At 39.5% G+C, this 26,770-nt stretch overlaps 1 protein-coding gene across 2 annotated transcripts; it reads left to right on the top strand.

Annotated features, from left to right (window-relative positions):
- The first annotated feature begins 1,804 nt into the window (after positions 1-1,804).
- On the top strand, positions 1,805-26,062 carry TRNT1 (tRNA nucleotidyl transferase 1). 2 transcript variants are annotated; one of them, XM_072598633.1, is made up of 8 exons: positions 1,805-1,986; positions 3,835-3,982; positions 6,578-6,771; positions 8,996-9,134; positions 13,244-13,370; positions 22,119-22,312; positions 24,383-24,636; positions 25,527-26,062. In XM_072598633.1, the coding sequence occupies exons 2-8, from the start codon at positions 3,835-3,837 to the stop codon at positions 25,773-25,775; spliced, it is 1,305 nt and encodes a 434-aa protein (XP_072454734.1). In that variant the 5' UTR covers positions 1,805-1,986; the 3' UTR covers positions 25,776-26,062. The 2 variants fall into 2 exon arrangements, with proteins under 2 accessions (XP_072454734.1, XP_072454736.1); XM_072598635.1 differs by having other exon boundaries at positions 1,981-2,191.
- The last annotated feature ends 708 nt before the right edge of the window (positions 26,063-26,770 follow it).

The raw sequence follows: 26,770 nt of genomic DNA, 5'->3' as shown, positions 1-26,770 counted from the left end.
TTCAACTCTCAATTATCCATGACTGACTTGACTTAATCTAGGATGTCATCAACAATAAGGATTGAGGCTGAGAACAGCAACAAATGAGGAGGAGCTGACCTTCTATCAGCAGATAGAACCTTGTAGGATTGGGTTTACCCAAAGCACTTTATTATTAATTCACTGGACTATCTTTTTGAAACAATTGGACACAAGTTAAAATAGTTCAAAGACTATTTGTATTACTACCAGTTGTGATGTTTTTTCCTCATCTCTAGGATTAATAACATTTAGCATTTCTGTAGTGTCAGACTCTGTGCTAAGTGCTTTACAATTATCCTCTCATTTTATCCCCATGATAACTCTAGGAAGTGGGTTGTTGTTGTGTTCACCCTTTGTTTTTGAAGAGGACCATGACATCAGAGAAACGATGACATGACTTGCACCGGACTTTGTTCTGAGTGAGGAAGGGCCGTGCCGGTCACCAGCCTCACCCTCTCCTCCTGAGCCATCTGGATCCAGTGACCAGATATTCATCAGGATGACTGGAGATGACCCAGGATGCAATCAGGAGATGACTGGGCGCTATTACTGATATGGAGGGGTTGCCCTACAATTCAGAGGTATCAGACACCCAGCTCGTGGCCCGCAATACTCCTGTGTGTAGTCTGAACTCAGTGAACTGAAATGTAACTGGGAAATATCAAACAAAATAAAATTTTAAAATACAACAGAACCTAGATAATGTGAACATGTGGTTTCCAAGACGCAGCCACAGAGATCCTTACGTACAATTTGGTGGCACCCTCGACATTTGAATTTGACCCCCCTATGATCCTGCCCAGCCCTACGTTCTACCATCCCTTGAACTTCAGGCTGAGAGCTCACAAAATGTCAGGAGCTGTCAAGTTACAAATTCAGCAAAAATACCTCCAGAATTAAGATGCCACCTTTCTGAGGTGGGCTACGATTTAAGCAGGACCTGGCGCCTTTCCATTTTTCTAACTTACTTGATTGGGGGAGGGGAATGATTTCCTAAACAAACACACCCATTTAAGCTATTTTCTTGAACCTTGAAACACAGAAAGTAAGAAGCGATATTTTAAGCTTTATCATCTCTATACGCAGATGTCACACATATACATGCATGCACACATGCCTACGCACACACACATCGTACATAGACACACGTATCACACGCATACATACATACATGCACACACATACACCTATACGCATACATATGCACCCACACCCGCACACACATATACACACATGTACATACACACACGCACGCGCACACACACATATATGTATCTCCTGTTTTTATCTACGAACACGCTGGTCTTTCATCTCCAGTCACTAAGTCCTTGGGTCCCCGCTGAGAGCCCGGCGCTGCCGCGCCAGCACTAAGGCGATCCCTGCTCTCCAAAAGCTCCCAACGAGCGGGAAGGACACTGGCCAGACACCGTCCGTAAAAGGGAGCCGAAAAGGCGGGAGAAAGTAGCCGACTTCGGGGCATAGGTTAAGTGCTGGCTTGAGGGGACAGCTGGGCATCTAAAGAAGTCTAACTCTTTTCTTCTCTATTCGTTATGTGATGGCGAGGTAATGTGATCATTAACATTAATTATGATATTAATAAATAGCTATCACTTTTTTTGCTTTTGAAGGTTTGCAAAACTCTTTACAAATAGATTCTCTCTTCATGCTCAAACCCCCCCCTCAGGTGCATGCGATGGTTAGGTCCATTTGACAGTTGAGGGAGCGCGCCCCGGGTCACGTGGGCTGGATTTGAAGTTGATTTCCCTAACTCCTCCCCCGGCGCTAGGGCGGCCGCTCTACGCACAAGCTCCCTCGGTTAAGTCGCGGCTCGCGGTGGCGTCACCACGTGGCGTGGTTGCCAAGGACGATGACGCCACCGCCTCTACGTCCGCAGACGTTCACGTCAGTGCTGCCGGAAGTGAGTCTGTCCGCGAACGGCGCCGGAGCCTGGCGGCTGACGTCCAGGTAAGTTGCGGCGGCGCACGTGCCGGGGTCGCGCAGCCCCGGTGTCTTAGGCACCCGGGCCAAGACAGGCCGGGAAAGCGGGCGGCCTGGGAGGAGCTGAGGAGCTGGAGGAAGCCTTTTGGTCCTGGGGACCGGCTATTATCGTCGCTCCCTCACTGGAGGGAGAGCAGCTATCGGCGGGGCCGAGGATCTTGGCCCCTCGAGGGTAGCGGGGGAAGGGGAATGGGTGGTGGAAGGAGGTGGGGGTGATTTCTGAGAGCAAACCCCACCTCGACCGCTAGGGGTCCGGGAGGTCGAGCGGCCGCGGAACTCGCTTTACTGAGCATGCGCGTCCGTCCCGGGAGCGCTGAGGTTTGACCCACGCAGGCTGCCGTGGTAATTGATCATTCCCTTCCTTCTCTGCTGGGCTCGTGTCCTGCGCGCTGTTAAGGGGTGCTCTCCCTACATCTGTGTGACCCCGGGCGCGAGTTACTTCATCTCCGCCTGCCTCAGTTTCCTCTTTTGTCAAGTGGGCACAATGACACCTCCCTCCCAGGGTAGTTGGATCGATCGAATAAAGAGATTTTTTTAAAGCGCTTTTCATATTAGTAGAGGGATGGGTTCTGGGGAATTTAACCCTGGTCGCCCCCCTTGGGTTGTCAGTATTGTTTTGGGGGATAATAGGGAACCGTCTGGTTCCCCTGGCATAGAGAATTTCCACTGTTGATGCCCATTGGCATCTGCTCTGCAGTTTTTGGCCCGCGGGAGAGTTTGAGTGCCTGCGTGTCGGAGGCTGGGCTAAACCAGACGCTGCCTCAGTAACCATTAAGCTTCCCTGCCTCTGTAGGCATGGGGGAGTGATCTAGAAGAGACCGTAGAGGTCAGGTAATCTATCTCTCTCATGTCGCAGAAACCGAGATTGGAGAGGTGGTGGCTTGACCAAGGTCTCACAGGTAGCAAGTGTCGGAGTCCTCTGACTCCAAATCCAGGCTGGATCTGCCTCACCCGCTGCTGCCTCCACAAGAAAGTAGTAAAAAAACAGGAAAGTCTCATTTCTCCTACCACTCATGCTTGGTAAAAGAAATGTGAGAAGCATCGAGAAGCATTCTCTTCTGAGGAATTAGCCTGGTTATTTTGTGGTCAGTTACCCCCAGGGCCACGAGGGAATGGGTTTTTCCCTGGCACTGAAGAGGGTCAAAAGGGGAGAGAAAGTCTTCAGAAAGGGGGGTAGGTGGGTTTGTAATACAGAAGAGTGAACAAGGTAGAATGGGGAGAAAAGTATCAGAAAAAGAAAAGCGGAACTTAAAAGGCGATCGTATTTGTAGCCAGCACCTATGAATTAGCTTAATGAAATTGTAAAAGTGAGAATTAGTGAGAAAATGTGGAGCCTTGGAATTGAACATGTTTTTGTTTTAAAAATATTGATGCCCACATCTGTTGTTAAGTCATTTTTCATTGTGTCCAATTCCTTGTGACCCCCATTTGGGGTGTTCTTGACAAAGATAATGGGGTGGTTTACCTTTTTTTTTTCCTCCAGCTCATTTAACAGATGAGAAAACCAAGACAAAAAAGATTGTGACTTGCCTAGGGTCACGAAGCTAATAAGTATCCAAAGCTAGATTTGAACTCAGAAAGCTGAGTCTTCTTGACTCCATTCCCAGAATTCTATGTACTACCCTGCCCTAAATCTAAAAAAGGATGATGTTTCTATTGATAGAAGAAAAGTTTAATTTCTTTCCTCCATTTTCCTTCATAGTTAAAGAATTCAGCAGTTGCATACATCTGGGTAAAAACCTTGTGAATCTAATTCATATTTAGTGTTTCTTGTAGTTTTCCTCACTGGATGTCATTGGCATTTCTTTTTTCCAGATGCTGAGGAATCTGTTCTTGGGGCATAGAACACTACTCTCTAGCAGTTGGAGTCGAGTCTCTCTTTTGAAGAAATATCTATTCACAATGAAAGTGGAGTCACCAGAATTTCAGTCCCTTTTTACAGAAGGACTGAAGAACCTGACAGGTAAAGAGATCAGGATTTTTCTTTCTAGGTTTGGTTCTTTTAAATTAAGAAAGTTTCTTTGAATTAAGAAAATTAATGCAGATTTCTAGTGTCCTAGCTAATTTTCATTAATTTGATATGATCAAGGAAATGGATAATGTGGATAATATAAAATCATAGATGATCCCCTGGCATGAATACAAATTGGTTGTGAAGTCAACTTCCTGTGTGTGTGTTGGTTGCCCATCTGGATAGGATCATTGAGGAGAATGATTGGGATTCCTGTGGGTAGATGAGGCTTCAGCTATGCCCTTGGTTACCTCAGTATCATACAAGAGCCTTGGAAAGAACCTTAGAAGCCATTCATATCTTCTGTAGCATATTCAACTGGTGCTCAAAGACTTCCAGGGGGAAAACTCAGTGTTTCCTGAAGCGTTTCATTCCACTTTTGGATGATCTCATGTCTTAGGAAGTTTTTCTTTCTGACCAAAATGTGCCACACTCCACCTCCGAAGGATTGTACATAGATTTATGGGGTGAAAGAGGCTTTGAAGGTCATGTAATCCAGCCCTCAGTGTCTTATCCAAGGTTACAGATTACTGGCAGAGCCGTGATTCAAATAAAAAATTGCCTCCAAATCTGACGTTTATATACTATGCCACTGCAGTATATTACTGTTAGTTCTGCCCTCCAACACCAGGTAGTAAAAGTCAGATCTCTCTTTCATTGGACAGCCTTTCAGATGCTTGAAGGTAGTTAATTTTCCCTCACCTTCCACCCCCACCTGATTTTCTCCAAACTGAGTATCCACATTTCTTTTACCTGATCCTTATATGGCATTATCTCAGCGCTTCTCACCATTGTGTATTCTCTTCGGTTTGTATTTGTCATTCCTACTATGTGGTATCTAGAACTGAATGAATTAATACTCTATGGACTGACCAGAGCAACATACAGTGGGCCAATCACTGCTCTAGGCCATGATGCTTCTGATGGAATCCTAATAAAGCTGTCCCTGCCCCAATATTCTAACTTCTTATGGCCCTAACTGAACAGCAGACATGTCCTGATTTAACCACATAATCTGGTGTTAACCACACCACAGGCCCCCAGTCTTAATACAGCTACTGCCCTTAGCTGGCCACTGCCCCCACATCCAGTCCACATATTTGAATGCCAGTGCATCATCTGTGATTTTATATTATCCATGTTAAGGTTTTCCTTGATCCTGTCAAAATTATTAAGAAGTTGACTAGGATGCTAGAAATCTTGTACCCAACCACAATCACATCATCCATTTAACCCAAGATAAAACCACATTACCTAACTATCCATTTCAACTAGACAGGACCACAATAGCTAGCTAGTCATAAAGCAGCACAACCAGGATGCTTGACCACTGAACCACAGAAGGGACTCCTCCCCATTTTAATATTCATAATTTGTGTTATGTAATTGTATCTTTACCCTATTAAAGTCCATCTTGCTTTCTCTGAAGCTACTAGTTCCTCATGAACCTACCCTGCTTCTGTGGGGTGTCAATCCTCAGTAAACATGCATACTTGGATTACAGGTGGTCTTACTCTGAATTCTTTTGAAATAGTGCTGCCGCAACACACCATGAAACCACAACACTTCTATTTCCCTTCTCTGCTTTCTTTCTTTTTTGAAGACAGAATGAAAAATAGCACCTAGCCTAAAGGACCTTACACTCTAATAATTAGCGTTTCCTTGTATTCAGATTGTCATTTTTATTTGAAATAAATAATGCGTGACCAAATCAGATCTTTGAACAGAACTTCTTGAGATCTAGGTCTGCTTCTCTCTGCTGTAATATGTAACCTTTAACATCATCTGGCTAGTTATTTTAGCCAGTTCAGCATGAGAAATTGGCTTTAGCACTTAGAATGCTTTACCTTATTCATTCTTTGTATGTAGACTGAAAAGTAAGATCAACTTACGTATTTTTTTTAATTCTAAAATATAAATTGAGTTTCTCCATTTATAACGAATTAATCCAAAGGAAGGAACATTTTTTTTTTATACCTGTGGAGAAAGATGCTGCTTTTTTTTTTAAATAAAAAAATCAGCAGGTTGTCATTTTGATACCAGATAAATAGGTAAATGCATTGCTTAAGTGACTTTTTTAAGTGACATTTTAAAAATGTCATCAATGAACATGTTTCTGAATGGTTGTCCTTTTTTCCTGAAATTTGTTATAAGTAATATTTATGAAGGGATACTTCAATATGCATGTATTAATATTTAAAAGAAAAACTTAGATATAACAGTTAATGGCTCATTACAATCTGTTTAAGAAAAATGTGCCCCTTGATAAAAAGGTTACCTGACAGTATTAAAGTCCTTTTTTTACTTGGAAGGTAGTAAGAAATAAAAATCTATTTAAAGGAAAATATAATTGGTTTCTGTCTGTACTGCTTCCCTGGTGCTTTTCTTACTTCTACTACTTCTACTAATATTATTAATGTATATTTGAGAATTTAGACTTTTTTAAATTACTTTCCTCCAGAATTCATTATAAGATTTTACCATATATAGAGAGCTGTTATGAAACCCTGTTACTTATGAAGAAAATAAGTTTTGTTTTTGTTCTAGAATTATTCAAGAAAGAAAAATATGAATTACGAATAGCAGGAGGAGCTGTGCGAGATTTATTAAATGGAACAAAACCACAAGATGTGGATTTTGCTACCACTGCTACTCCAGCTCAAATGAAAGAGATGTTTCAGACTGCTGGGATTCGTCTGATCAATAACAAAGGAGAAAAACATGGAACTATTACCGCCAGAGTGAGTGAGGATTTGGCTAGTTCTTTATGATTGACAGCTAGGAAATATTTCCTTTGTTTTTAAAACAGGAAAAAGTTTGTACAAGAAATACTGTCTGTTCCCCTCCCCCCGGTGCCCCTGACCTGACTTTATTTAACAGTATTACCCAATTCTTGTCTTTTAAGTCTCAGAACCCCAGCATGATGTTACCTGTTTTTTGTTTAGCCCACCATTGAGCTGGTCCTTAATTCCTCCCCGGCTTCAGTTCAATTGAACAGACATTTTTTATTGAGCCTCGTGGCCTCGCAATCTCTCCTTCCCCGACTGTGATTGTATTGCCCATTTGTAGCATTGCTTATGAGAACTAATTTGTATCGTTGTTTCATTTATAGTGTTTTCAGGGAACCAGTTAATGATATTTGGATATGTTTGTATGGAAATTAGAGGGGGGAACATCCTAACAGACTTTGTCATCATTGGAAAATTTTTGGCTATAATGAATGTCCTTTAGAGGTAGGATGAAATTTTATTATTTTCATTGCCTGGAACTGGGATTTTATGTTCAATTTTGCAAAAACTCCTCTACTTAAATTGCACTTTGGTATCTCATTTTGGTGTGAAGGACTTTTATCAAGCTGGAAAGGCTGTTAAGTACAAGACTTACTAGTACAATATCTATCATCTGAGAACTAACCCAGGCACTTCACCAGTAAGTAGGTTGAGCACCTGGTGATGAATTTCTTCAGCCATAAAAATCTCAGAAAAAGACAGGAGGGATTGTAGTTCATAGAGGTGGAGGCAGTACTCACACCCACAAAATCCTATGAATTCTGAGAGTATTGAAGCAGCATTGCTTCCAGTGAATAGGGCATGTACAAAATGCTCCTCCATTTTGAAGTTGGACTTGATTACACTTAAAAGTGTTCTACTAATTTTTAAGTAATTGGATGGATGAATATGTGTGTGATATAGAATATACCAGTGTTCCCTGCCCTTGACATTTAAGAATTTTGAATGGGGTAAGACAAATGAATAGAAACTATGAATTGCCTTTGAATTATGGTGATGGGCCTGAGGCGATGTAAAATAACATGCTTAGTGAGTCCCAAGGGGAAGAGAGAGGTTGTAAATAGGTGGGACATCAGAGAAAGCTTCATAGGTGAGGAATCAGGGTCTTTACAAACCTGTTCTGTGTCACGTTCATTGTTTACATTGAAATAAGTAATACACTGTATTTAATGTGATGGTGCATATATAGCCTGTATCAGCCTATGTCAGATTGCATGCCATCTTGGGGAGGGGGAAAATTTTAGAACTCAAAATCTAAAGTAAATGTTGAAAACTAAAAATAATTTTAAAAAAAGAAAAATAATACATTATTTAATTGGGAGGGCTGGAGTTAGTTTTATATTTTTAAATTTGTGATTTATACAGGAGAGTTTGTTTATATAGAAACTAGGCATGAATCAAATTCTCAGGGCTCATAGATCTGACAGCTGACAAGTATCTATTGAAAGAACCTACTCTGCACCAGAAATTGTGCTGAATAAGTACCAGGGATACATAAGCAAAAATATAAATAGCCCCTGCTCTCTAGGATTTTACATTGTATCAGAAGACAACATGTACCTACATGAGATAACACACATATATACGTGTATGTACTGACATTATATAACATAAAAGGTTATTGAGGCAGCCAGGTGGCTCAGTGCAGGGAGCACTGAACCTGGAGTCAGGAAGACCTGAATTTAAATCCAGCTTCATATACGTACTAACTCTGTGACTCTGGGCAAGTCATTTAATCTCTGTTTGCCTTAATCCACTGGAAAAAAATGGCAAACCACTCTTATCCTTGCCATGAAAAACCTATGGACAGTGTTGGCATGCTGTGGTCCACAGGGTCATAAAGAGTCAGGCACAACTGAGTAACAGTTACTTGAAGAGGAAGGAAGTAACAGCTGGGAGAGTGAAGAAAACCATCCTTTGGAGGGTGGCATTTGGAGACTGAGTTTTGAAGGAAACTAGGGAGATTTTAAGAGGTGAACATGAGGAGGGAGTGCCTTGCAGACCTAGGGTACAGCCATGCAAAGGCATGAAGACAGCAGATGGATGGGCGTGGTGAGGAACACCAAAGGGGTGGCTAATGAGGAGGGCGTAGTAAGGTTGTATAAATGAAGTTACTGCTTCATTTGAAAACTGTTTTGCATTTTTACATTCAGCTTTCTGTTCATATTTGTTGCAGCTTCATGAAGAAAATTTTGAGATCACGACACTAAGGATTGATGTCGTTACAGATGGAAGGCATGCAGAGGTGGAATTCACAACTGACTGGCAGAAAGATGCTGAGCGGAGAGATCTCACCGTCAACTCAATGTTTTTAGGTAATGCATGAGACTCAACTTTCAGTCAGGCAGCGTGCCTGCTGTGTGTGTGCCAGGCACTAATGACAAAAATTCAAACAGCTCTCTGCTATCCAGGAGCATTCAGTCTGTCAGGGGAGATGGTATGTATGGAGATAAGTGGAGACAGACTACCCAGGGATCACAGTCAGAAAGCCTCTACTCTGGACTTTTAGCTTAGCATTAATCATTATGTCAGTAGTTATTGGTAACGCTTCTAGAGGGACATAAACTGGGGTTTCTCCCTTCATGGATCTAGGAAGCTCCCATCATCAGTGTGCTCCAGCAACGTTTCTACAGTTTCCAGTCTGCAGCATTGTCTGGGGGACACTGAGAAGTTAAATGGGTTGCCCGAGATTATTATCAGGCCAGTACGGGTCAGGGAGGTAGGGCCTGAAACCAGGGCTTAGTGACTCAGATGGCTGTCTGGTCACTGTGCCCTAAGGCAGCCAAGTCTCTTATTCTGTTGTAACTTTCTAAGTAAAGAAAAACATAGAGAAGAGTTCACTGAGAAGCTTAAGTTTCTTATTAGATACAAGCAATAAAGGTAGCTAGAAGTTTTTGTGTAGATGTGTAGCTTAGCGGGTACTTTGGATCATATTTCTTTTATATGTATATTTATATATGTGTGTGTGTGTGTATATATATATGTATGTATTTTATTTTTAGTTCTTAATATTCACTTCCACAAGAATTTGAATTCAAAATTTTCTCCCCATCTCTCTGCACCCTTACCCCAGAACATCATGTACCCCATGCACCCCTTCCTCCATTCTGTCCTCCCTTCTGTTACCCACCCTTCTTCCATCCACCTTCCCCTATATTTTCCTGTAGGGCAAAATAGATTTCTATATTCCATTGCTTGTATAGCTTAATTTCTAGTTGCATACTAAAACAATTTTTAACATTTCGCCCTTAAAGCTTTGAGTTCCATATTCTCTGCCTCTCTCCTCACCCACCTTCATTGAGAAAACAAGCAATTCAATATAGGTCATAAATGTTTAACAATGCAAAGCACTTCTAAAATTGTTATGTTGTAAAAGACTAACAACATTTTCCTCTGTCCTATCCTATCCTTCATTTATTCCATTCTCTCCCTTCTGATTATCCCTTTCTCCGATTTGCTTTCCCTTCTATTATCTTCCCTCTTCTATCCCCTTCCCCCTTGCCTTCCTGGAGGGTAAAATAGATTTCCGTATCCAATGGAATGTGTGTTGTTCCCTCCTTAAGCCAAATACCATGAGAGTAAAGCTCAATTATTTCCTTTCATCTCCCCCCCCTTCTCCTCCATTGTAAAAGCTCTTTCTTCCCTCTTGTATGTGAGATGATTTGCTACATTCCACCTCTCCCTTTCTCTTACTTCTAGTACATTCCATTCAATAGTAAATATATTACATATTTTTTTGGACGTTTTGAATGTAGAAGCCTTGATTTTTATGTCTTCCTCTGATGGTATGCTTTGTTCTTCCTCATCCAAAAGGATGGAAGAAAATATCTTTCCACCAAGAAAGTAACCTTCTATAGTCTTATTTTTTTTCCCTTTTGGGGGCATTTTCCCAGCCTGTTACTTGACTTTTGAGTCCTTTGTAAAGTGGAGGGTATACTGTTCTCAGTTCCTCCACGGTGGCACAACCAAGGGAGAGGAGTTTACTTCTCTCCTGGCCTGTGGTTCCTCATAAGCACTTTTTTCTGTTCAGGATCTGCGAGTAGGATTCCCTCTCCATAGCCACCACCAGTTCCACCACACCAGCCCTCCTCCTCACCCCAGGACCGCCACTCAGAACTGAGACCCAGATTGGCCCCTCGATTCCCCCAGGGTCTTTAGGCCAAGAGCTCCAAAAGTGGATGCTGCTGTTGCAGTGGCTGTTGCCACCCTGGGTCTGGGGCCAGGGCCAGACTGCACACCCCTTTCATCCAGGTGAAAGAGCTTTCTCACTGACCTTTGAAGCTGTCTCTAGCCTTTGTGGGTTAAGAAATCTGGGAACCACAGCTGCTGCCTATGATTCCGTGCTCTGAATTCTGGTCCAGTCCTGTCTGTGCCCCGCTACCAAAGCTGGGCTGTGCTCTGCTCTGAGTCCCTTGTGATAGACCTTCAGCCTTCCAGGCTGTTTTGGCCAGGAAATCTCTTTCACTCTGTCGTTTTGTAGCTTCTGCTGCCCTAGAATTTGTTTAGAGTCATTTTTTAACAGGTACTTTGTGGGATATAGGCGGAGAGCTGGAGTAGGTATACTCCATCATCTTGGCTCCGCCCCCTGGAGGACATTTCTAAACTTCATTTTAAAGTTTAGATCAGCTCCCCAGACTGGTGCCTTCAGCTCTTTCTGTAAAGGTAGGACTCAATAAGCATCACTTAAGTAAAATGAGCTTCGTGGAGTAAAGTGTAGAGGGATTGTGGACCCAGCAGCTGGTGCTGCGCTGGAGTCATGTGGTTCTGACAGTTACTTTATAATAGGACATTTAGAGCAAGAAAGAAGCAAATGATGAAGAGACTGAAGTCCATGAACACTGGGTTATCAGCCCCTAGGTTGTGCAGCCGTAGGGAGAACAATCGGCTTTGTCCCCATGGCGTTTGACAGCTTCGGGGCCCTTGCTGCCACACTGCACCTAGAGCTCCGTGATATGAAGCACTTTCTTCACAACAATCCTGAGAATTAAAGTAGTTATCAGAATTGACATAGTAGAAATTTGTCTTCTGTTTTTACACTGTCAGCTGATGCTGTTCGAACCTAATACAGGAGAGAATGCTGCCTAATGAAGACAAATCCCACAGAAGAAGGCTGAGAAGCTGCCTCAGAGCCAGGCCAGCAATCCTTGGTCTAACATTAAAAAAAAGAATAAAAGTCGGTAGCTCCAAAGAGGCCATTTTTCTTTTTGGCGCTCCGGATGTTCTCCTAATTACTATCTCTGAAAAAAGGAGAAAAAATTAAAAATAAGTCAGTCTTTTGGTTTTTTTTTATAGATGAAGAAACAGGCTCAGTCAAGTTAAATGACGAGGAAGTGACAAAGGTTGTACTGGAACTTAGGTCTTTAATGATTTAGGCATAGATATGGATGATTTTATTTTTTCTAGTTACTTTTCAGCATTTCGAGTAAGCTGTCATCAGGTGGGCAGTTGTAATGCTTACTAAGGTCTCATTACGCAATAACCTGACTTCCCATTAAGTGTAATTAACTTTAAAAATTAGTGTGATTTTTTTTGTGTGTGATATCCTCTTCTAAAAAATCAAATTCTGTATTAAAATAGATAATGATAATAATCATAACCAGTAATACTAATTATTGCATTTTAAGAAGTTGATGCACAGCAAGATTTAAAGAACTACACTTAGCCATAATTATGCATATTCCTCACTAATTAACTGTAATTGTACCTTTTTGACTAGATTTGAAGCAAATGAATCAATTTGAATTTCTTAATATTAATTCAAAACTTTATTGAAAACTAACTTTTGGTTTAAGCATATCTGTTTATTGTGGAAAGGGAGTTATTTAACTCCATTTCTTTGCCCTTTGAAGTTAGAGCCTATCATAGTCAGTATCTATATTGAATGATGCCTTAAAAAACATCATACACAGGGTTAGATAGGAAAATTATGGTTTAGAAGCTCAGAGCTGAACTCAAATTTAGCAGACTATTTTGGAATACATTGAACACTTAGACACATTAAACAGCTTCATAACCTATTGTTATGTGATTATGTTATGTATAACTGATGTCAGATTGCTTATTGCCTGAGGGAGGGAGGAGAGAGGTATAGAATTTGAAACTCAGAATTTAAAAAAGTGAAAAATTATTTTATGTGCAATTGGGGAAAAATAAAATATTATTTTTAAAATTACATTAAACAACTTAAACTTGGAATACTTTAAAATAATAGATTCATTATAGTGATATCAATGATTTTTCCATGGTACCATATTCCTTCCATGGCAGGAGGTGAATGGTGTTATATTAACCAGTGCTTATTTTTCCTGAGTAAGAAGTCCCCAATCATATTACTACTTTGAATTCATACAGTTATGTGATGTAGGTCACTTAAATGTTATGGTGTCATGTTAAAAGTCCTAAGAAAAATCTTTTATCACAATAGGTTTTGATGGTACCCTTTATGACTACTTTAATGGCTATGAAGATTTGAAAAACAAGAAAATTAGATTTGTTGGAGACCCTAAGGAGAGAATTCAAGAGGATTATCTTCGAATTTTGAGATATTTCAGGTAAAATAAATGTATTTAAGTAGTTGTGTATTTGATCAAATTATTATCTGAACAGTCTTCTCTACTTCTACCCTGAGTTGATTCCTTGGTTGTTGGTTGTTGTCCTTCATCTTGAAGAGGACCAAAATGATATCACTGAGCATGGAGCCAAGGTACAGTGTGTCTAATTGTGGCTGATCAGACCAGTACGAGCTCCAAATGTTCTGCCACAGGTCAGGAACACAAACATTTAGAATGGAGATTCTTTCAGCTTTGAGCATCTCACTTTTCCTTTGAGCTCTTGCAGTTCTTCTTCATTCCTTGAGCGCAGTGCCTACTTTGTGGGCACACTATGCAGGGCTGTCCTGTGCCAGTATCTGCCATGTCACACAAGCAATCTCAGAGTTCTTCAGAGAGACCCTGACAGTGTCCTTGTATTGCTTCTTTTGAACTCTGTGAGCACTTGCCTTCTTTAAGTTTTCCTTAAAATAGTCTTTTAGGAAGATGTACTTTTGGGATTTGAACAATGTGGTTAGCTCATGAGAATTGCACTCTCTGGGGTAGAGATTGAACGACTGGCAGTATAGCTCCAGAAAGGACCTCAGTGTCTGGTACCTTATCCTGCCAGGTGATCTTCAGAATCTTCCTAAGACAATTCAAATGAAAGTGACTCATTTTGTTGCCATGGCACTGGTATATTGTCACTGTTTCATAAGCCTACAACAGAGATCAGCATAACAACTCTAGACCTTCAGTTTGGTAGGCAGCCTAATACCTCTTCTCTCCCACATATTCCTTTGGAGCCTCCCAAACTCTGCTAGCTCTGGGAATGTGTGCATCAACCTCATCTGTTTGTACATCCCTGAAAAGTATACTGCCAAGGTGAGTGAAGTATCCATGGTGGTCAGAATTTCCCCATTTGTTGTAACCAGTGGTTCTATGTATGGATGGTGGAGAACCTCTGTTTTGTTGGTGTTAATGGTTAGGGCCAAATTAGCACAAGCATCAGAGAATTGATCCAAACTTTGTTACGTATTTGCTTCAGAGGCTACATTGACTACACAGTCACCTGTAACCAAAAAGAAATCACACACCACCTCTGCTTCCATTTTAGGCTTGGCTTTATAGCCGTTTCAAGTTAAATAATTTACCATCAGTGTAGTAGCTGACCTTGATGCCATGTTTATCCTCATTGAAGGCCCTCCTTAATAGGCTGATCCATCACCTGGAAGATGGTCATCTACCTGAGAGCCAGTGTGGCATCAGAAAGGGCCAAGGAACAGTCGATGTGGTGTTTGCTACCTGACAACTCCAGGAGAAGTGCCAAGAGCAGAACAGAGGTCTGTACGCAACATTCGTTGTTCTGACCAAGGCCTTTGATAGCAGTCGTTCACAAGGGCTTGGGGGAAGTTGTCAGAATTTGGTTGCCCAGAGAAATACTTCAGTATTCTATGTCAATTTCATGACAACTTGCTTATAGGGGTTCTGGATAACAGACGATGTTCCCAGGCTTTTTTATGTTGCTCGCCTGTTGTCTCCAAGTAATCATGGGAAGTAGAAGCTAGGCAGAGACCTTGATTGTCAAAAGGGGGAAGAAGGTATGTCCTGGAAATTTTGGTAATTTCAGTTGATACTGTTGCTAGTCCTTGGGGACAATCGGAATCATATCATTAAATAGATGGTCAGTGAGCACTTTGAGAAGTGATGATCATTAGATTAAAATCAAGCCTTACAAGGCTTAGCTCTTTCCTATTTGAATAAGTGTTAAGCTGTTTCTCTGCTAACATATTCTGCTGTTATGTCAGTATGGCCAAGGAGAAAACCTGAAATTCTCAAAGGAAATACAAATTTTGCTGGATACCATGGAACTGAAAAGCTTCAAGCACTAAGGTCCTGGTGATGAGGGTTGAAGCACCTGCCAAGTCAAGATCCAAGAGGCCCATTAGCTCGGTTGGCCACGAGCTGGTGAACTTGAAAGGTTCAAATCTCTCAACAACTATATTACCAAGTTCTAGGGGGGGGGCTCTGTTTTGATAGATGGCCTATACACAATTTCTTGATATAATTGATTGATGTAATCTAGATTGGTAGATGATATGAGAGCTATAGAATGGTCTCTAGATTTGACATAAGGTAGATTTGTGAATGAGATAGGAAAATACAGTATAGTGGAAAGAGCCCTGTGTTTATAGTCAGGATGTGGATTTGAATGCTGACTGTGACTTATTTTTTCATTGAAGTTGGGCTAAATGATCTCTGAAGGTCCTTAAGACTCTAAATCTATGATCCTTTCAACCTTTGATTAGAGAATAATGTACTTATATGAGGATCTAAAGTCAAAGGATATTGAGACTTTGTTGATGTAGAGGTGACCTCTTGAGTTAAGTGCCACAGCTCAACCCTTGTGAGCTCTGTTGTTTTGTCAGTGATTTGACTGAATGCCTTGATGGTGTGCTTAGCACATTTGTAGGTGATGGAAAGTGAGCAATTAAGTAATACCCTGTTGGAGCCAAAAAAACCCATCTGAATAGATTGATGATGTGAATGACACTACCCAGGTATATTGTAAATTTCTGCACTTCACTTCAGAAGTAAACACTGACCAGTACAAACGTGTGAGAGGAACATTGTAGTTAGGTGAAGATTCATGTAGAAAAGACAGGACTTTTAGTTGGATGCTGGTCCAGTATGCGTCATCACTGAGAAGTGGTTGCTTTGTAAAAGGGCCATTGTAATCTGACAGTGCAGCATAATATCTAGGAAAAAAAATGGGGATGATTCTACTGTGCTCTGTGTTGGTTAGACCTCACTTAGAATGCCGTGTCCAATTCTAGGCCCCACATTTTGAGCAGAACAGTGTCAAGTTGTAGTGTGGCAAGGAAGGTGAGAGAACTTGGTCATAATCTGTGGGGAGGTAGAGATGGACAGCATGTCTGTAAGGATGTGGATGTGGCTGAAGAAGAGAAGGCTTGAAAAATTGTTGTGGGATTTTGAAGAAGGATTTTGGTTTCTCTTAAGTGTTGGACAGCAGGAGTAGGATGAGTATTTGAAAATTTAGGGAAGTTAGATTTTAATTAATAAACTATTAAAAATAGATTGTTGTTTTCTGTTTGCTGATTTATGTCCCTGGAACTCTTCATTAGACAGAATGATAGTTGGGGAAAGATTTCTGTGTTAAAAAATAATTGAACTAAATGAGCTAGGATGTTTCTTCAAAGTCAAGTTTGATAATTGATTCAGTTAATTGTTTGCCTTTTTTGTATTATAGAACTTTTGTTTTTGTTTGGTTGAGAAATGTTTCCACTCACCTTTACCAGTAAAAATTGCAGAAAAGAAATATGTCCTGAATTTTCAAGTGAACAGTCTTGTTTGCCTCCCTTTGTGAATGGGCCCAATGCATCATGCTGTCTTTCCCCTTTGTAGTGGAAACCTTCAAACAGAGGCAATGTTGACAGAAGGCAGTTGTCAACTTGGAGGGTTTGGGTTCAGATGCCAGTTCTGCTACTTAGGTCTGTGACCTTTTCCAAATTATTACTACTCTCTGGCCCTCAGCCTTATTCATCTCTAAAATGATTTGGCTCTAAATCAAATGGAGAATAGCATTTCAGGACAAAATATGCTAAATTTGCTACAGAATGCTTGAATGGAACTGTGCTGAAAAGTCTGGAGGGCTTCTGTGGAAAATGAATGCTGAATGAAACCCCTTGTACTGTCCAAAAAGATGGAAGCAAGCTTTAACTCCATGCATTTTGTGAGGTCACATGATGTAAAGAATCAGTCATGGACTGTTGCGAAGTTCATCAAACTAGAAAAAATTCTTACAAAAAGTTTAGGTCATCCCTTAGAAAATAAAATTGAACCTAAAATTCCAATCATAACAACTGTGAATTGAAAAGGAGCAAATGAGAAATTTAAGTTGAACAGCTCAGTTTTTGTTTGCTTTGGCCCAGACTTTGATATCTCAGCAGTCATTTGTTCTTGGATAATATATTTGTGGAAGCATTGTACACAAATTATTTTTGAGGTGACAAATAGAGCATTTCCTTAGGGCCATAGACGTCAGTAAAACTATAACAAAACTATATAAAATATGCCTGAATAACATATGGCCTGTGGGCAGCTTGCAGCCCCCCAAAGGATTTTGGGAAGCCTGCAAGAAAGCAAGGATGTAATGAGTGCTTTGTCCATGCCCCATTTAACCTACTTTTCACCAGTTACTCTTGTGCTCATCATGAAACTTGCTGGTGGATTGCCGCTGCGCATTCTCTTCCCATTTGTCACGTGACCTGTGGCAACCAAACACTGTCAGTCTGTCTCTAGTCTCAGAGGAGCGAGGGTCTTGTCTTTTCCCTGGTCAGTTGTTACTGGCATCGAACAGGGACAAAGCGAGGGCAGCCCTGCGCCAACACTGCTGACTCCTGCTGTGGGATGAGCAGGAAACCTGGAGGGTCCTTGCCCGCCCTTCCTGGGGAGCCGCCCTCCAATGTCAGACACTCAGTGTTTCTTTGTATATGAGCAATTGCTGTGGAAATTTTGGGGGTCTACCATTAAAGTTGTTGGGGTAACTTTGTAAAATAGGTGAAAGGAATGGAAGATCAAATCAGAATGTAGAGTGTTTAATCTGAAGTGGACAAATAGCTACTTGTTTACTTACACGAGAGACAAAATATTATGCTTTGTTTGCTGAGAAAGGAATAGCTTTTCTGTTCTGTTCTGAAGGAGTACTGTCTTCATTGCCATTTCGAATCAGAACATCCTGACTTAAGGAAATTGAAACACCAATGAAAAATGAAAGCTTCCAAATTGTTGAAAAAACTCAGTGGGGAACAATGGTTTTTCAAGCAAGTAAACTCATAAAATGAGGTGGCTACTAAGGTTAGTTTTCAGATTTCTAAAGAAACTGATTTTAAACATGATTCCAGAGTACATTAAACTGATTGCTAACCAGAAATGTAACATGTCCCATTAACTAGATGTAAACAATAAGAAAACCTGAAAAATGTATTAAAACTTGTAACACATAGCAAAGTAATTTTTTAACATTAATGTGACTTCATGATAAAAATCTTAATAAGTAATTAATTGATATTAATTGAAATTTCCCTTTTTAAAAATATGGTTTATTTGCAAAATAGTTTAATCATTAATTATACCTTTACTTGGAAAGTGAGCCACTGTGAAAAACTTGAAGAAATTTAGCCTATTTTAATTTTGGCTCCTACCTACTGCCAGGTTTTGCAGGTCTGATATAAACTGTAACAGAACTAATGAACTGGAATAAAAACTATAATAAAAATAAAAATCTGAGTACGAAATGTATAGTGCATCTCCTTTTTGTACTCTTGAATAGGAGTAGATATTAAATGCTGCACATGCTGTCAGATAGGTTTGACCAATGTTTGCTTAGTTATGCTAACTTTTTAGTTTTTGTTTCTGACATTAGCTTGCAGGGTTGGTGTTCATAGTATTATAGTTGGAAAGGCACCTCTAAAAATAAGATCAGTTTTTAAAACTGCACTTAGATTTCTTGGGGTTGGAGTGGAGTGTTTAAAGAAAGCATGTAATAACATAGTCAACCAATTTAGAGGAATCCTTATACTTTTCTCACGCCTGAACTGCCCATCTTTGGACTTTAATTGGACTTTAATTGTTCATTTGGAGGTACTTGGGAGCCTTCTTGTGGAACCAAACTGGGAGATAATGGGTCCAGTTGTTCAGACTGTCAGTCAGTTCTTGTCCTTAATCACAGTCGTGTACAAGTGCGTAGTAATGTTTGCTGTTTATCAAAAGCTAACATTTTCCTTCTTTTTTATCTATATTAATTGGATCTGAGATTGACAGCTTTTAAAATGTCAATTGCTTTGAGTTATTTAGACTATAAGTATTTGTTCAAGTATTTCTTACATTATGGATCATTTAAATGAATCAGTAATATATCTTTTGTCATTTAAAGTTAGTCATATCTCAAGTTCGTAAGAGAAAGCAAAAACATTCTAGACTGGCAGATTGCTTGGATTTTAGTCAGAATTGACCACCTCCATCTAGATGGATAGAGACTGGCACTTTGAAAGGTTTTGAAGATTCCAAAATGTGATCATGAGAGAATCCAAATAGCATCTTTGATTTGCTGCCTCACATTGAATTTGTCTCAGCTGCTGATGGCATCTGAATCTCATTTTATAGACTTTCACAAACAGTGTTCTTTTCAAGTTTATGAGTCATCCACATGAAGTTTGTGTTGAAGAACTGGATTTGATACTCACGCCAGTCTCAGTCAGCTGTTCAGAATTAAAAATAATGTGTTTTCAAGGAATTATCTATCTGGGTGCAAAGGTACCTGAAGCTGAATGAATTCTGATTTAATGTGCCTTGTTCAACATTGTGCAGACCTGACAAACCTTTAAATGATCTCCTAAGTTCTAGCACAAAGGACTTTACAAACTTGGAAATAACCTATCATTTACAGTATTATTCAGAATCTAGACTTGGTCTTTCAATGTTAGAGCCCATGTACATGTGTGAGCAGGGTTTTGTTTATTTGAAGTGCATCAAAAGGCGGTTTGCATTTGAAAGTTGTGGAAAACAGCTTGAATGTATTCATGTGACTAAATTTAACTAGATTTATAATGTCAAACGTCAAGGAAATGTGCAAAAAGATTGCATAATAAAAATCCCATCGAAGGTTTATTTTATTGAATAAAGTCTGTTACCACAGGCCTTCTTTTATTAATATGCCAGCTAGCTATAGTACTAAGTTGTGTGTTTTTAGTTTAATAGACGGGCTATTTTACTTGTTTAACCTCTTGTTTTGAATCTAAATTTAATTTGGTTCTGGTTTGAAAAAGTTACCTACCAGTGATCTAGATCAGAAGTATAAAACACTGGCCCACAACATCCCCAGTGTTGCCCAAACTACATTAAAATTAATTGGGAAATATTTAACAAAATAAAAGTGCAAAAACCCCTATAGGTAACATTAATATGTGATTTTATAAGTCATTATGTGACCCATAGGCATCCTTATGTGTGGTTTACTAGCTTCCATATCTATTCAAGTTTGACATCCCTGGTGTTGATAATCTTACAGGCAAAAGTTATCTTAGTATTTGTGTTCGGTGGTGGACTGAGTCTCCTTGTTTACCTTTCTTTTCTTTTTTCAATTGCTAATTGAGTTTATTTCATCTTTAGGACATTATCTCTGCCCTCATTTCCCATTTCTCCCTTTGTAGCCATCACCATATAATCAGTTCAATTCCTTGAACTTTTTTCATTTTTTTTCTGAACTGAACAAACAACTAATGAGATGAGTATTTGCATATATGTTGTAGAACAGGAGACACTTATACATAAAACTGCAGACCTCTATTATTTAAGTAGTGATTGCTTTTGAAGTATATAATAAACTCACCATTTCACTTCAAGAGCTGTCCTGCTTGTTTGGTTCCTTAGGAAGTCTCTTGTTTTCCATTTTTTCAATATTTTAGTTTAAAAATGTTAGAGCTAGGAGAAAGTTCCTTAGACTAAAAAAAAATGCTGATTATAATTTTTTACAATTTAATATTGAGTCCCACTTTTCTATTCATTTGGATCTACTCTTAAGGCATGGGATTTGTGAAATATGGTTAATAACTTCATACTTAATGGAAGAAAGCAATGCTCTGATTGAATATAAGAAACCAATCATTTTAAAAATCATATATGTCCAAGGTATATTAATGCACTGTTGATTAAGCTGTAAACTAGTCCAGCCTTTCCACAAAATAATTTGAACTATGCCCAAAAAGCTATTAAGCTGAACTTACCTTTGACCCAGTGACATCAGTACAGATCTGTACCCCAAAGAAATCAAAGAGAAGGATCCATATGTGCAAAACTGTTTATAGCTGTTTTTTTTGTTGTAGCAAAAAAAAAAAAAAATGAGATAATGGCCATCAGTTGGGGAGAGCTGAACAAAATATGGTATGAATATGGTGGTGTAAAAAAGGTGCTGTAAGAAAAATATGAATGAAGGGGATGGTTTTAGAAAAACCTGGGAAAACTTAGATGAAGTGATGCAAAATGAACAGAACCAGGACAGCTTATACAGTATTAACAATATTGTAAAATAAAATTACTTTGAAAGACTTTAGAATTCTGATCAGCACAATGGCCAGCCACTACTTCAGAGGACTCAGGAAGCATGCTACCAGCCTCAGGATAGAGAAATGGTGGAAGAGAGTGCAGATTGAGGATTGATTGTGTTTTTGTGTTTTGGATGTTGGCTAATGTGGGAATTAATTTTGCTTGAGTCAGCGTTTGTAATGGGTTTTATATTTCTGGCTTTCTCATAAGAAGGAAAATAGGTGGGAAGGAAAAGTTTCAGAGCTAAAAATAAATTTGAATTAAAAATAAATCATTTTATGTTGGACTTTTGTAAGGTTTTTTATCCTGCTTAAAACCAAAACAAAATTGACAAAATCAGACAAAATTGAAAATCCATGCTGGTTTATTAGTTTTTTTTCCCATCCTAGTCGCTTACTTCCAACTTCTTGCCAGCTCCTCATTTTTTTTCCTCAAAATAGGTTGCATGAATTCATAGTGATGCCAAAAAGTAGTTTAAACTAGATATGGATTAGACAAGGAACTAACTATAGTGTGCACATTAGAGTAGGTGCTTTTTATTGCTCTGGATGCTAAGGGTTTTTTTTGCCATCACTTAAACATAAACTAATAATGTCAGTACACATTTAAAAATGAAACCCACTTACATGGGAGAACTTTGTTTTGTAGGTTTTATGGAAGAATAGCGGATAAACCTGGTGTCCACGATTCAGAGACTTTGGAAGCAATTAAAGAAAATACAAAAGGTTTGGCTGGAATTTCTGGAGAGAGGATTTGGATGGAGCTGAAAAAAATTCTTGTTGGTAACCATGTAAATCATTTGGTTCATCTTATGTATGATCTTGATGTGGCTCGTTACATTGGTGAGTACCATTTGTGAATTATGTAATGCTTTTGTGTTTTGTAACTTAAATTAAAAATTTAAGGAAAAGTCATGTCTGACTAATCCACTAGAAACAGTGTGCTATAGCAGAAAGAGTATTGGATTTGAAGTTAGGAGAGACCTATATTTAATAAACATCCTGTCTCTGATACTTGTTCTCTATATGTGCATAAATACGTCACAATCACAATCAGTCTGAACCTCTGTTTCCTCGTCTGTAAAATGGGAATAATATCTGTAGTATCCCACAAGGTTGTTGTGAAAAACAAATGAAATAATTTAGTTTGTCAAGTGTTTTGCAAACCTTAAAGTTGTATGTATGTTGTATTAATTATTAGATCTCTAAGGTCATGTCGGACCTAAATCCTGTGATTCTGAGGATTGATTATTTCAGAAAGAATAGACACTTGAGTAAAAGGGAGTAATTGAAATAAGATTTTCAAATAGGCCTCCAAGAACATTCCACACCAAGAATATTTATTGAAAGAAAAAAGTCATGAAAAAGTTGTGAGAGGGGAATAGTTTGTCAAGATAGAAAAAGAAATCGAGACAGGAAACAATGGGTTAGGGATCCATTGGGTACTTAATAGATGTAAAGTGTTAGAAGCAGTTCCACCACTTCTCTAAAATGGGACAGAGAGAGAACACATTTCTAGATCTATCTGGAAGATCCTACATTCTTGTGAGGGGAAGATCTTATGAGGCTAATAAGATCATATCATAAGAAATGAGGCTAAGGGGAGCTTTCATGTGGACAAACGTACTACATGTGGGGAAGAGTACTGAGCAGGTGTATAATAGATTCTGCTGCCATTATGGGCGATCTCTAGATGTCATCACGTTCTTCTGCAGCCAGAAAGTCAACGTGTTAGATGTCATCAGTAAGGTTATTAGAAATGAAGTCCAGAGCATGAAACTGCTGTTGTTTCTTCTTGTGTTCATTTAAAGAAGATGCACCTCAAGAAAGTGGTGGGCATCCCCTAGACGTGAACATCAGAGACCAGGGTGATTGAGTGAAGGGAAGTCTGAAGTCGGACTGAAAAATTAGGACTTTCGCTTTGGAAAGATGTGGGCTTGAGGTGGATATGGCTAAATTAGGAAGTGGCCAGAGTGAATTTATGTTCAGCACATCCTAGTGGACTGAATTTAGTGATGCTTATAGAAGTTTGAAAAACATACATTTCAGAAAAATAGGTGCAAGTAATACTGTTATACACAATCTGTTATGTAATTTCTGTGCAATAAATAGTGAACTTGGGGAAGAGGCAAAACAAAAGATCTGCTTCCAGAAACAATTTAGACTGGTAGCCGACCCAGTGGATTGTCACATGACTTTATGGTCTTGTCAGTTTGGACATTCCCACCATCAGGAGAGATCACCAGCCATGCATGCCTGCCCATCCTTGTCCTCTCATAAAATCTAGACCAGGGTCCCTGAGGCCTTCCGCATTTCCTCCTGACCTTTTGGAGGATGCAAGTGGGGCACTTAGGCTGTTGTCCATGATTCCCTGACCTCCCCATGTGACTCTCCTGTCTACCTGGTGACGTTGCAGATGTTGCAGACTGCTCGCCCCCTCTCTGAGCCCCTCCATTGCCCTCTGCGTGAAGATTCTTTTTCAGATGTTCAGTGATTGCTCTTTCAAGTCTCAATATAACACTGACAACATGGCTCTGAAGAAATATGCCTTTGTTTCTGGGAGTGCTGAAAGGAGCTTTGCCATTTCTTGAAAGTAATTCAGTCTGCCTTCTTTCTGCAATTCTCCAGTGCATTATGAATTTCTGTGAAAATTGGGATATTTGGAATGTATCCCCTAGTTTTTTTAGGTTACCATACCAGGGAGGCTAATTCTTCCCTCCTTTTCTTGGTGCCACTGTCAGAGAGAAAATCCTGTACCATGCAGACTATCTTACCTGGCATAGCATTTCTGTAGAGGAAATTATTTTGTGTTTCTGCATTTTTTTCAGTTTAATACTTTGACAAGGAAGTAAATGTTTTGGTTCATTTAATCAGGGCCTTTAAAATACAGGATCAACTGTTTTCCCCCTACAGGTTTACCTGCTGCTGGGAGTTTAGAGGAATTTAACAAAGTCAGCAGAAATGTTGAAAGTCTTTCTCCGAAGCCAATGACCCTTTTGGCCTCATTATTCAAAGTACAGGATGACGTTAAAAACCTTGATTTGAGATTGAAGATTGCAAAAGAAGAAAAGAATCTTGGCTTGTTTATAGTGAAATATAGGAAAGATTTAACTAAAGCTGCTGATAGTTCAGAGCCACTGAAACCATATCAAGATTTTGTTTTAGACGTAAGTATATGATACTGGTGTGGTCAGTTGTCTTACTGAGAACTCTTCTTGAAATCCAGGTTTTTATTGCCACTTAGGGTTTTCTATAAAGTGACTAAGAGATTAAACTTGGGGCTTTCTTTTCCTGTTTCCTTTATTTACTTTAGACTCATTTTATCAAAGCAGTGATGATAAGCACATAGTAAAACCTCAGAAATGGGGGGAGTGGAGAACTTTGGACCAAGGGCTGAATTCTGACTCTACCATTGATCTGTGAGACCTGTGGCAAATGACTTGAGCTCATGGGGCTGGAGTTTTCTCATCTGTAAAGGGTAGAGATTGGACTGCTCTGGTCTAATCCATCTTCAGCAATCTGACTGCAGAAACAGAAATTTTACAAATGTGAGGGTGAGCCTAGCAGTCTTAGCTTCACCAATTTAGAGTTAGAAGGAGCCTTGAAGATCATGAATCTGGCCTCTTTATTTCACCAATAAGGAAAGGAGAAGTTTCCCAGGTGTTGTCAGTGGTGCAGCCAGAATTCAAACCCAGGCCCCGAGTCCAAATCCAGTACATTTGCCCATAGTACTGTGTCCACTTTATTTGTCCCATCAGTCAAAAGATTCTCACATCAAGCAAATTCTTATGGTGTAATGGAAAAAATGCTTGGTTGATCATTGGAAGACCCTAATTTCAGGAATTGTACCCCTGCCATTATCTGGCTTTATACTTCAGATACGTCATCTCACCTTCTGCTCCTTGGTTTCTTCTTCTGTAAATAGGAGGGGTAGGAATTGGATTAGGTAGCATTTTCCAGTGATGGAATTATATGATTTTTTTCAGTGAATGCACTTATTAGTAAAATGCCCTCGTTATGCTCCAGTATAAGTTAATTTTCTTTGTTTTGTATTTAGTCTAGGGAACCTGATATACTTAGTCGAATTTGTGAACTGCTTAAATACCAAGGAGAGACAGATCTTCTCAAGGAGATGCAACAGTGGTCCATCCCTCCATTTCCTGTCAGCGGCCACGATGTAAGAAAAGTTGGTATTTCTTCAGGAAAAGAAATTGGGTTAATATTACAGCAGTTGCGAGAACAGTGGAAGAAGAGTGGTTACCAGATGGACAAGGAGGAACTTCTAAGTTTCATAAAGAAGGCCTGAAAATGATTGGAGGATTGTACTTGGATAATCTCTAAGATCCTCTCTGGCTTACCATCTTAAGAAAATTTTGACATGCAAAGCTTTGGGCCTAAGAAATAACACCCTTGATAAAAAACCGTTAGAAGAAAAGCCCATTTGGGGGACTTATGTAAAGATTGAAGATTTTTATATTTTAAGTTTCATGCATAAATCTCAAACCTACTTAGTGAGACTGTTCCAGTCATTGAACAGAAGTGCCTACCATTTGTTTCACATTTTAATGGTAAATACAAACTTATTAACATAGACTTATTTGTGGCATTTGATTTATTTCTGTAGAATTCTCACCTTATGTTGTACAGTCCAACCCAAACTACCTGACTTCTCCAATTTCTTCTTTCTAGGATTTTGTTCTAGATGAGTAATTTCTCTTCTCAGAGATGACCATCCTTAAAAAAACAGAGAAAATGACTGGTTCAAATAAAGATTTCAGTGTTTTCATTTGAGCTAGATGGCTAGTTTGTAGAATAACCAAATCTGCATGAGGATTAAATGCCCATGTAATTTCAAAATAAAACTTGAAACAAAGTGTTTGGAAACATCATATTTCAATTCAGTGAACATCCTCTCTTTTTAGTTGTTTTTTCCTTACCTTTTTACTGTCAGCATGTGTACCAGTGAATGCATGAACCACATACTCATACACCTAATTCATTTTGTTATGCGATCATATCTGATTCTTTAGGACCTCATGGGGTTTTCTTGAAAGATACTGCAGTGGTTTGCTATTTCCTTCTCCAGGGGATCCTTTTGTCAAACAATTGGGACTTGCTCAGGTCACACAGCTAGCACATGCCTGAGGCTGGATTTGAATTCAGGTCTTCCTGACTCTGGGCCCAGCACTCTATCCACTAAGCAACCAGCAGCCAGATTCCTTCAAATACACTGCACATTAGCTCATGTTTTAACTGACTTGAGAGTCCTAGTGATACTGGCTGCATGTGTAGACAAAGCAT

The sequence above is a fragment of the Notamacropus eugenii genome, chromosome 3 (assembly GCF_028372415.1).
Source record: "Notamacropus eugenii isolate mMacEug1 chromosome 3, mMacEug1.pri_v2, whole genome shotgun sequence".
NCBI classification, from domain to species: domain Eukaryota; kingdom Metazoa; phylum Chordata; class Mammalia; order Diprotodontia; family Macropodidae; genus Notamacropus; species Notamacropus eugenii.
Note: the sequence above shows the minus strand (reverse complement) of the source record. Positions and strands in the feature narration are given on the sequence as shown.